This window comes from Periophthalmus magnuspinnatus, chromosome 1 (assembly GCF_009829125.3).
Source record: "Periophthalmus magnuspinnatus isolate fPerMag1 chromosome 1, fPerMag1.2.pri, whole genome shotgun sequence".
NCBI lineage: Eukaryota > Metazoa > Chordata > Actinopteri > Gobiiformes > Gobiidae > Periophthalmus > Periophthalmus magnuspinnatus.
In genome coordinates, this window is record NC_047126.1 from 16,452,648 (window position 1) to 16,465,060 (window position 12,413).

The following is a 12,413-nucleotide window of genomic DNA, read 5'->3' on the forward strand; positions in this document are numbered from 1 at the left end:
CCTGTGTGACAGCAGCAGAGTGGGAACAGCTGGCACCTTGACGCCGCTGTCACTCGAAGCCTGACGCCACCAGGTTTCCATGGTGACAGACCATTCTGACAGATGTTCCCATGGTGCCCGGTTTGGTGGTAATGATAGATGGATGGATCCGTGGGGTCAAAGGGCACTGGAGTGACGTAGCTGTAGTGCCAGTGTCATGTTTTTCCATTAGGATTAAACTGTATGTTTGCTTGTGCCTCAGTAAAGTTTGTTAGTTTACTTGATGTTTCCTAGAGGTCCCATGTAATGTATTATTTAAACTTTTTGAACAACCTACACCTTATCACAGCATTGATATGGGTTAAAATAATGTACTCTGTAGGTATGGCAAAACAAAATAACAGTGCAGTGAAGCATCGTAAAAACCCATTGGATCACTTCCTAGATTTGCACCTAAGGATGTAACAAGGTGAAACTATAGCATTCTGAGCTCTAGATGTACTAAGTTGTAGGTATTATACAACAATACATATGTACGCTACATAAGAAGGCTAGGCGGACTGACTGCTTAAGTTAAGTAACGTTGTGTTACTGTAGAGGTGATCAGAAAACTAAATTCGGAAAAGAGCCATAAACTGTATGAATGAAAAGCGGACACAGGGTAAAATGAAAATATGAATATATTATAGATATTTCAATGTGCATATACATATAACCAGGTATGCAATAATATTCAATAGATACAACAACAATGTGTGTATATGATAGACATGTACCGGTATATTAATATATATTATAGACAGGAAGATATAAGTTCAATAACAAGTCAAATGCACCTTTAAATCAAAATTAGCTGTAAAGCTTACAGTTCATCAATAGCTTTAAAAGCTTATCAAATATTTTCAATCAAATTCACTTAGATATCATTTGCTCAAAATAAAAAAAAAAATCAAAATATGTAGCTACATTCATTCATAATACATCACAGTAGAAAACTATCATGGCCGCCAAAAGAGTAACTCAAAATACCAAAAACGGACACTAAAACGGGCCCACATAACATAAATGAAAGTGTCCTTTAAATGCTAAAGGTTTGGCCTTTAATTCGGCAGGAATAATAAATGAAATAATGTCCGTATTTAATCAATAAACACGCTAATAGATCGCGCTAATAACACGCTAGCATTAGCCGAATTAGCTGCGGCCTCCAAGGAGTTTTGAATACTCAAACGCAAGATAGCGGTAAAGTGGCGTGTGTTTAACTGTTTAACTAAAACAACGGCAACTTAACATGATATCGTGACTCACCGATGAGCGGAAGATTAGATGGACGGTAAGTTGCGGAAGAATGAGCCACGGAAAAGTTAGGACGCCAACCCCAGAGCACAAACAGCAGCAGCAGGGAGCAGCAAACAGAAAGTGACGGGGCGGGCCCAGGTGATACTGAAGGGGCTCACCGGAACAGGAAGCACAGATGGGGGCCGCTAAGTCACGTGGGTTACACATACATAAGTGAAACACAAGTCGAAGGCCAAGTTACAGTCTCTATCTGTTGAGAGGAAACCCCATTCACAGTAAGAATATATAATCATGTATTTTGAGAAAAGAACACACGCAATGAATGTTCGACAGATGTTTTACACAGTACAGAGACAAGCAGGTGGACAGTCTGACCCTCCACCAAAAAAAATGAACCTTTAAGCAAGATTTACCCTTCAGTAAAAGGGTAAAATGTTGCATAGGCCAGACAGGAATAGCCAAAACAAATATTAGAAGATTTGTGGATGTAGTAAAAATGGACGTTTGTTATGCAAGCAGAAGATGCATAGGAGCCTTGGCATAAAAGGAAACTATCTTAAAAAAAAGCTGAATTAAGAACACACTTTGATATCAGAATGTTCTATTATTTCCATCCATTTGTGCTGCTGTAACCAAAACAATAGCTGCACGAATCAGTGGTGACTAAGAGGACCATTTCTGGCATCCTTTAAAACACAGTGTAATTATGAATCAAGTCGTTCGCTTCTTCTGATTGGTCAAAATGCGTCCAGTTTTGGCCCGTCACACGTCACCTCCCTGTGTCCGCTCTGTGGGCACCAGTCTGTTCCCTCTGCTCCTCATGGAAAGATACTGGCCTACTGTTTCTCAATTGGCTTCAAAAATCTGTGGATTTCTATTTACTATTTTGAGCTACTTTAAAGGAATGTCTATCTGCATCTAATTTTTGTGGTTAATATATTTTTGATTTGGTCATGGTAGAGGATAGATATCGTTTTGGATACTCCCAGCGTCGCAGAAGGTGTTCATATGATCATGGTTTTGAGGATGAGTTTTGTGGAGTGGGAAGCATGTCTGATTTCAGCAGACCCAGGTGAAGTTCATGCAGGTGTTTTAGCTTTTGTTTGTATGCAATGGCACTTAGCATACTTTTATGTATTGGTATGTTCTGAATCTGAATTCTACTTAGTTTTTAATATGCCGTTTTTGTCTTGTCCTGTCTTTTGTATGTCCTACAGCCGCTCAGCACAGGTTTTTGTTGTAAATTAAGTTCAAGGGTCTAGTCACTAGTATAAATGATCTGGCTCAAGATTAGAGTTTCCCTTGAAATATGCATTATGAAAATACAATGTTATCAATAGGGAAAAAAATGTCTTTTGCCCCCACATATCTCTTATCTTATTTACACTCTTTGCATACTGTTATTATTATTATTCACATAAAGAGTGAAAGCATCATTATTACATAACCTCCTCGATGTCATTTATGTGAGTTAGGTGTATGTAAGTGTCTTTCCTTGGGACACCACACCGTAATCCATGCACTACAGCTAAGATGCAAACCACGTATTCTCCAGTTGATGGACGAATGCTTAGCCATTGCACCACTATATCCCCTGTTTATATCAAAGTTAACTTCTCTGATCTTGTGCCACTGTGAAACATCTGGTTGCATTTTCCCAGTTCCCCAAATAACTGCATGTCTGTTAAGTGAGTTTGCACCAGAGACAAAACTTCAGGTCTTCAGCTTCCACAAATAGAGTGATCCACTGCCGAGCTGTGAATGAAGTGGGGTAATTAAAGCTGCTGTCTGGACCCCTGTAGAAGAGCTATGCTAACGCTAAAATGCTAATGCCGTTTTTCTCTGACAGCTCTGTTAGTGGGAGTTTTCACATGCACTGATTTGCAATTCACACTGTGGTTATTTCTATCGCGGCGTCCTGGGAAGAGGGCAAAGCAGACATGAAATTTCACTTAATTGCATCTAGATGTTTTGAAAGGCAGCATTCAAGTCATTCTCTAATTGCTAGCTATTTGGCTGGCAGGTTGTTTCAATTGTTTCTTATTTATTCAGTTATTCATAAATCTTTTAATGTCCCAAACTGTTATCGCAAGAAATTCTGAGATATGTTGACTTTGACGACCTAACACTGTTGTTGAAGTGGATCAAAGAGTTTTTGAGCTGGAAGTGTATATATAATGAGTGCTGTTACTTATTTTATGATCTGGTAGGTAGTCTATTAAACCAAACTGTTACAGATGTGATGTTATTTACATGCTAGTTGCAGCAGCAGTGTCAGTAATTGTAAAAACAGTTTACAATTACTGCAAGATATAAATAAAAACAAATTTGGATGTATATTTTAATGTGCCTTCTGCATAAATTTGTTTTATGTGATGGTAAGGACACATTTCACATCATTTCACAGCAATCATGCTGGTAAAAAAGAACACGTGTTCAACATAAGAGTAACATTTAAAAAATTAGCCAAGTAAAAGGTCTCCGATGAACCCTCTCTTATTGAAAGTATGCCACATGCTTGTCTCCATGGTGATTTTATTGCTTTTCCTGTAATATTCTACTGCATGGCCTTGAACTAATCTTCCTCCATGGAGACAAGCAGGTGATGCCACCAGGCCAAGGTACAGGTCAGATCTGTAGAGAGAAAAATGACAATGGGGCTTTAATTAAACACATTTCTGATTACTTGTCTCTTCCCTCTCCTGCCAGGACGCTGCACCAGCAGTTTGAGAGCTACAAACAGGAAGTACGCCGCATCGGGGCGGACACCAGGAGGCAGCAGACGCAGCAGAAGGACGATGCGCCCACCTGTGGGATTTGCCGAAAGACCAAATTCGCCAACGGCTGTGGGCACCTGTGCTCATACTGCCAGACCAAGTTCTGCGCCCGCTGTGGAGGACGGGTCTCTCTCCGCTCCAACAATGTGAGGAAAGCTCTGAGTTGTGTGCACTAAAACCACTGCTTCTGTCACTGTCTGTGCTTCTCAACACTTTGGTCACATGGGCAAAGTGTATTGGAAGAAATGCCTGGCACAACCATAGATCCTGCTGGATCATTGTAATTGTGAAAGTATTGTGTATAGTCAACAGGAAGCAACACACAATAGGAAGGAAATTCTAGGTTCTTCTTACCACTACACTGGCTCTTTGGGGTCCGTGGGTGTCAATGTACCACCCTAATGTTTTTAAGGGATGAGTCATACCTACAGTTACAGTTAATTTTGCAATCTAATCATATGGTGCCCCACTAATTCCCAGAGTTGTCAGGATTGACTCCAATCACCCGTTTCAAATGTAATAATTCAAAATAATTGAATCAGGGGTTGGTTACACTTTATAATAACTACACCTAATTAGCCTTAAATAAATAAAAATAAAATTAAGAAAGACTTCATTAATAGTGAACAAAGTTCAGTTTATTAATATGACTCAGACTTAGTAACTGCTGCTTACGGTTAGGAATTTAGGAATATGGTTATTAATAAGTCTGAATCCTTTAATAATCTTTTGTTCAATATGAAGTCTTTCTTCATGTTTTATTTGGGCTAATTAAGGCTAGTTGTTATAAAGCATAGCCCAAGGGTCCATAGAACAGGCTCCACTTAAAAGTGACATTTCTTTGAACATATTATTAACATCAGTTGAAGAAACAACTTTCCCCAACAATCACAAAGTTTCCAGCTAACTCTTATCTCCTTTCAGTACAGAAGTGTATTTTAGCCTCCTGGCAGCTCAGATCTGTGGCAGGTGTCCATAAAGCCCTTGTGTTGTGTTATTTTAGGCTTGCCTCTCTCTGGGCTTCTCTCCAGACCCTCTCTCTCTCATACCTGACGCTAACCTCCACTGCGGCCTGCTGCTGCCCAATCTGTTCAAGATCCTCCGCCTTCGGATCATTCTCAGCTCAAACTGTGACCAAATGTAGGCACAGCTCACAAACCAGTACAAAAAACAGCCATAGAATTTTTCTCCATGGAGAAATTTATGAATTAAACAGACAAGCATTTATACAGGTATTATTAAATGCACTCCACCTGAATTTTTCTTCATTTTAAATGATTTGCTATGGTCCAGCCCTCTTCCTCACTTTCCCAACCCATTCCTTGCATCAAAATGACTCATAAGTTACTAATGGTTTTACAGGACTTTCAGAGGCTAGAGCGGAGTTTTGTCGTCATGGTTAACAACTAGCATGCTCACAGGTCACCAGCCTTACTTCCTGGTTCTTGGACAGTAACAGGGCTTTTTAATTAGGTGATGCAGACAGCACACACTGGTCTCATTTTCATCTTATAAAGAGCAACCTTTACAATTTATCTGTACCATGGCAAGACAAATTTAACTTTATTAAATGAAAAAAAATGGGTACAGCCCCTTAAATAGTGTTGTGGGAATGAAAAAAACAACCATACAAAAGGTTATCTCAGATCATCATAAATGCTTTAGCTTCTCATGCATGTTTCACATCTTTGCCTGCTTATATATATGATTTTTATATATTTTTTATTATTTCATCCTCTGTTTTGCTGTGCACGCAGTTGTAGCCAATGGTTTTTCTCTTCATGGATTTTGTGACAAGTATTGAGAATATCTGAGCATAGTCGCCATAGTAACCAAACTCTGTAACTAAAAGTGGCACTGTTTGGCTTAATCAAACATGATGATAAGATGTTGGCCTTATCCCATTATTCTTTTAGAAAGTTACAATATATATGAAAACGTGCATGTTACGTGATCCTTAATGTAAGATCTAGCTGAATGGTCTAATCTGTACCAAAAGCAGTCTATATATTATGCCTAGTACTGTCTTGTTACTTAAAAATCTATATAGAAATTAATATTGTTGCCCCATCTTATACTTTTGTCACGTTTCCTGTTCGCAGTGACACCCCCTGATGACGTCACGCTGATGTCATCACTGGGTCATGCATGCTGCTGCATCCCGCTGCTATTCACTCTGCTTCAACACTAATTAAAAGTTTGTTCAAGTCTGCACAATGTAATTAACCAAATGTTTGCACCTCTTTTTTCTTTTTCTTTTCACCTGTTTGTCCATCCTCCTTGCATCTGCACCTCTCTTTGGTTCACACGCCTTCCTCTCCTGCTCCTCCTCTTCCTCACTTCTCTAACTGCTACCTGGACTGCATGCCACAAAGGAGGACAAAGTGGTTAGCATCTTTTTTGTGTTTTCTTCTGTGCCGTGCTGTGCCGTGTCTGCTAACTATAACTACACTGGCTGCGTTCCAATCGAGAGCAGAGGTTTTTGTCCTCTGGCTTCTAGCGTGTATTTTTGACCCTGTTCAGATGTGTCATGACATGAGAAGTGACGGCAAGAGAGTGTGATTGGAGCAGAGCCAGTGTGTATAGATCAGTCTCAATGGAGGATACAGCGCTTGTTAAAAGCTTTGGTTTTCTGAGGTGCATGGGATTGTCCAAGACAGATTGTCCTGGGAGTATAGAGAAAGGAAGACACGCCCCTTTTTAGGAGAGGCCCCTGGATCTACAAATCTGAAAAAGTCAATGTGAAATATAGAAATAAGTCCATTTATGTGTCTTTGATTGGTATCCCATGGTTACTAACTGTGTTATCCAATCATCATGCCATTTTGAACCATGTGTGAAGAACATGTTTCAGAATGAACTTTGTCCCTTGCCTCACTCTTGTTGAACCATGACAGAGAAACAACTGTCTGAGAATATTACAGGCTGTTGTTTCCATATGGTTCTCATCCAACAACGTCTCTGATTGGTAATTGGTTCCTTGTGATTTTCATCCAACTAAACACAAATGAAAAATGTGGAGCTTAACAGAAGCCCCCCAACCAGAGGTTCTGGAAGAAAATTTACTATTCATTTTTCGCATAGACTTTCTGAAAGCTAACTAACTACATGGTAACTAATGAGTCATAAAACACATAATTTGATTAAAAATGTCTTCTGAAATCATATAATTTTCCAAGTTAGAAAGACATTTTGCCGAATAATCAATAATAAAAGTAATCATGTCATGACCATTAGTTACTACAAAGCTGGTTAGCCTGCGTCATTGTGCCTTTAAACTTTGAATATGTGAATTTTACAAGAATGTTAATAGGAAAAATCAGCTTCAAAGGGGGCGGGACTGTTGAGCTCCATAGGCAATATCATTCAGTCTCATTTTTTGACAATAGCTGTTTTTACAATATGGAGCAAAAAGCATTTTTCAATACAGTGCAATTTCATTTTTTTTCCTCATGGGACACAATAGGTAGTGCTTGTTGGATGGGTTTTATTCATTGCATTTTTAGTTTTGCATATAATATAAAACTTGACTTCTTTCTCATTGCCATATAACATTGTTTCTATTTGAATATATTTTTACATTACAATGATACGTTTTTCATATTTGTCAGAACCATAGCATCTCCTTTAAAGAGGTGTGTGCTTGTTCTCTATCGCGTGGTCTTCTTGACTAACCCTGTGTTCAATGTCTGTCTCCTCCTTTGCAAAGTGTCTCATAGTGAACGACAGGGTAAGGCTTACTGCTGATGATGGTGGTTGTTGCATGGGTCACTAATTAACATGATTTTTTGTCCCCTCACTTTAAACTCTGGTTTATGTGTCCACTGACAGAAAAGCACCAAAATATGACTAAACTTTACATATATATTGTAACTGTAAATGAGTCAGTGCTATGCTTCTGACAATGAACACATAGCCTTAAAGTTAACACCAGGCAGAGTCAGCATGAGTCACATATTACTGTAAACAGGCTGTTGGACCCCCCTATTCCACCCACCTACCCACTACCCCTCTCCATATGGGGCTATAGGCGTAGGACTAGACACTGGCTATCCAGTCACTTAAAGAGAACATTTTTAAAAATACATTTCAAATCTAAATGCTTCACCAGTGAGTTTGACATAAGTCCGACCTTGCCATATGGAGATGGGACGGGCAAAGTGATATGTTCCACCTTGTTCCCGAAATGCCGTAAATACTGTAAAAAAAAATGTGATATTAGTGAGGAGTGTGTTGATTGCTAACACATTTGGCATGATATGGCTCAAATTGTGTTCTGTAATATGTTGTCTTCAATTCTGGATGATGTATTAAGCCGTGTCAAACCCTGATATAGGCCTATTAAATTGTATCGTATGTGAACTATTGCTGTACAAATCAAAATCCTGTAAACAATCATAGACATGTGAAATAACAGATAATTTACAATAGACATGGTAAAGATTGAAAACTCAAATCATACATACTTCTGATACTACTACAAATTTCATAAAATGGCTTAAATATAACAAAGAGACATTAAATTTGACAATATCTGCTGCACAAATATTTAGGTGTGAAATATAGATTATGTTGAGATAGTTTTTCAGAGGCACTCTTTTTTTTATTTGAGGACTAATCCAAGTGTTGCTAATAACCCATAACATATCAGAACAACAACTTTTTCTGGTCTAGAATTTATTTAATTTGCACAAAGTTCTGATAATGGGGAATATAGGCATAGTATGAGAACATTTATTGTTTATTTAGTTCCTGTTCACAATCATATTCACACGATCATTCAATTAAAACAATAACATGTTTACATCAGTACAGACTAACTTGACACTTGCTGCTTGCTTTCAGATTAAAAACACAGTTTCTGGAAATGCAACAACAATAATGATTCCAGGTACAACATGAAATGACATTGTTTCAAACATTGGTTTACAATAGTGCTTTTTGAATTGTGTTGAACAGTTTGGCTGGGATGTTGAGTCTGGGATGTTGAGAAGCTGACATCATGTGTTTGAAGATAATGTTTTCCTAACCCCAGTGCACCAGTCTGTGATGCTGGTGCCGCGTTTAATGTGTGTGGTAAATGTGAGCTCCAGATGGCTCTAAAAACAGAACAAACCAGGAACACTGCTCTGTGAAGGGACTACTGCCTCCCAGTGGAGAACGAGCTACTGATGACAAGATTACCAGGCCTGGGCACAAAAATGTGTACTGTAAACCAAGGATTGTGTTATGTCTTCTAATTAGAGTAACATAGAACATTAGGACATAAATAATTTTAAGAAGGTTTAAGATATTATATAAGATTCTATCTTTACAATATTCTTTCAAATACAGATTATGTTGTTACTTGCATCTTGTCTCGTGTTGATTCACGACATAAAAGCTTGTGTAAAAATAGATCGATGATGATACTTACAGATAGAGCCACATGTTTACTTCATATAGCTGACAGAGCAGTTTTCAGTGGATGGGAGGACACTGTATATCCTATAGCTTATGTTATATCTATCTATCTCTCTTCCCCGCAATCTCTTCTTCCCTCTATCCTGTCCTCCCCCTCTCTTCCAACATGCTGTTTTACACACAATCTGGACAAGTACTAAACAATAGCTTTACACCAGCCACTGAAGTCTTCACAATCAGTATAAAGCCTGTTGTTTTTTCTAATAATAGTTTCTTGCTGGTTGGAAACAGGCAGCAGCTTAGAACATGTTCAGTTTTTAATCTTTGTGGGGTTGGTTTAATGTTATCCAATGATAATGATGTAGATCTAACTGTGTTCTGTATAGGTGTAGGATTATCATAACATTACATTGAACACTTGACTCAGTGATACATGTAAAAAGCGTATGCAGTGCAATATCTTGTGTATTGAAACTGGTTAGTGTCAAATTACAATAATGATTTTATAGTTATGGTTCATAGTTGGCTACTCATCTGTGGCTCGAAAAGTGCAAGTACCAAATGCTATTAGGTATAAACAGTTTGTTAAATGATCTTAACATAGATGTCATATGGGTTAGGTTGCAGTGCACATGCAGGTAACAGTCCTGCTTTTATCATCATGAGTTGGAGTTCCGGCTATAGTAAGACTTTGGAACAAAACCTGGAACATACCAGGACTCTTACAGGACTAAACCAAACCTTTATCATACTATGTTCAAACCAGTATCAAACTAGATCACGTGTGAAGAATACTTGTGATGATAATTATTGAAAAATGGAAGAGAGGGGTGGAACACGTTTTCTTTTTCCAATTACTTTTCAAGCTTAAATAAGAAAGTGTACTGGATACATGTATACTGACTTCTTGTGTTAATTAATCTGCTCGAAATAAATAAATAAAGATTTCTGATGGATAATAATAGCAAGAAGACACATATCTGTTCAAATCAAAGCAACCTTTTGACCATAGGCCTGTCACAATAACAAATTTAGAAGTGCAATGTATTGCTGTAAGTAAATATAGACAATAAATAATAATATTGGAGCCAAACCATAAAGCAGAATTATCCATCAAAAAGTATTCTAAATGTACAAATTGTAAAAAAAAAAAAAAAAAAGTGAGCTGCAACAATGAAATACCAGAATGCAACACTTACGTAGTTAGTTTTTATCTATAATGAGTCATAGAAGTTCATAATCCAACCTTCTACTGTCCAAACTGTATCATAAGATAGAAAAATAACCAAAAATGTCAAATCAGTAGAAAAAGTGGCCTGGTGGTGTCACTTGCTTGTCTCCTTAGAGATAGATAAGTTCATAAATGCGTTACACTCAAGGCAAATCAATAACATGTCCACAGTAATATAGATGGTGGCCCCTTCTCCTGAAAAAAATACATAGTGCACCTTTAAAATGACTTGAATACTGAAAAGTGTATTAAAAGTTGACTAAAATATTATACATGATGCCTTCAGATTTCGTGTTCCCTTCCTGTCCTCTGTGGTCCTGACTGCACTTAGTATTATATGTTTTGTGGCCATCCATTCCCCCTCTTCAGGGTTTCCATCAGCTGCGGCAGTTTACACCCATAGCTGCGTTGTATGTCATTCTGTCCAACAGGCTGTACAGTACATGTGTGTGTTAAAGTATAGGGGGAGGAGTTGCTCAATGCTCAGCTATGGCCTGGTGCTCATATTTACACCATTTAAGAGAAAGACAGTGTGCACAATAGCTGTTTGAAATGGCAATGGAGATACAGTGTCTTCACTATTTTTAGAGTGCATTAATATGACAGTTTAGTGATGCAGGTAGACCAGTGTCTCTTCATTTTGTCAGTGCAGCCATGTATATCAGATAAACCAGATGGTATATGAACAAAAGGAATGGTCTGCTACTTCAGCATCTTCAATGAAAAATAAAAACATATTGGTTTGAAAAGTCGATTCCTGCAAAGTCTTTGACTATCTACAATTTATCTATTGTGATTACAAATATTGTCTCACCTAGATGGAGGTGTTAAATGCTCTGTGCTCTATAGACCCAAAGAATGCCAAGGGAGTTGATGAGCTGGAGCCAAAACTTCTGTTACTAGCTGCCCCATATTTAATTCAACCTCTATTACATATTTTTAATTTGTCAATTCAAATGGCAGTTATGCTAGTATAATGCACATGTTTTGTCTTTACATAAAGGTGCGACAACTAAAAATGTAAATGATTTCCACAACCACAAAAGTTTTAAATGACATTTTAATAGCCCTTGATGGCAAAGGTTGTGTAGCTTTTCATTTCATTGGTTGCAATTTAAGAGAAAGCCTCATATATTTGTATTCAGATGATGCTTTTTTGTATAAAATGCTCCCTCAGCTGATCAAACATTTTTAAAACTACAGTAAGACTTTAATGAAATCCAAAATTTCCTCAGAAATCTTAAATTGTCATTGACTGCAAATAAAACAAAGTATATGATTTATTTTATTTACAATTTTTTTTTCACAAAAAAAAAACAAAACATTTAAGTGATGTGCGAGCTACAAATCTTTATACACTAAATGTTACATTGATTGAAAGAGTTGACCAACTTATTTTTTTAAAATACATATCTCGGAATTATTTACCAGTTTAAATATGATGACATAACCAAAAATAAAATACACAAATGTTAAACCTGATACTGATATATTATTTTACCACTATATCTACCCAACCTCACTAAAAAGTCTGTAAATAAAAAATAAAAAAATCCAGCTCTTATCCCAACCGAGCCCAGTAATTCTATATTACCCAGTCCAGTGAACTTCCCTATTGTCCACACTCGCAGGCTTGGTTCCCACTCTCTCCCACTGATGCGGTTGCCGTGGTGATGCTCGCTCACTCACTCGTCTTTTGGGCAGGAGGAGGTTGACATTGTTTC

General features: G+C 37.7%; 2 protein-coding genes across 3 annotated transcripts in view; one reads left to right on the forward strand and one right to left on the reverse strand.

The window, feature by feature from the left end:
- The window catches only part of LOC117371522 (ras and Rab interactor 2-like), a 268,922-nt gene that overhangs the window by 17,533 nt on the left and 238,976 nt on the right, over window positions 1–12,413 (reverse strand). The gene's annotated exons all lie outside the window — the stretch shown is intronic.
- rims1b (regulating synaptic membrane exocytosis 1b) overlaps window positions 1–12,413 on the forward strand; it is a 68,781-nt gene that overhangs the window by 14,448 nt on the left and 41,920 nt on the right. For both annotated transcript variants that reach the window (XM_055224903.1, XM_055224912.1), the window contains exon 2: window positions 3,988–4,201. In XM_055224903.1, the coding sequence (XP_055080878.1) occupies window positions 3,988–4,201 (214 nt within the window). The remainder of the gene's footprint in view (window positions 1–3,987; window positions 4,202–12,413) is intronic.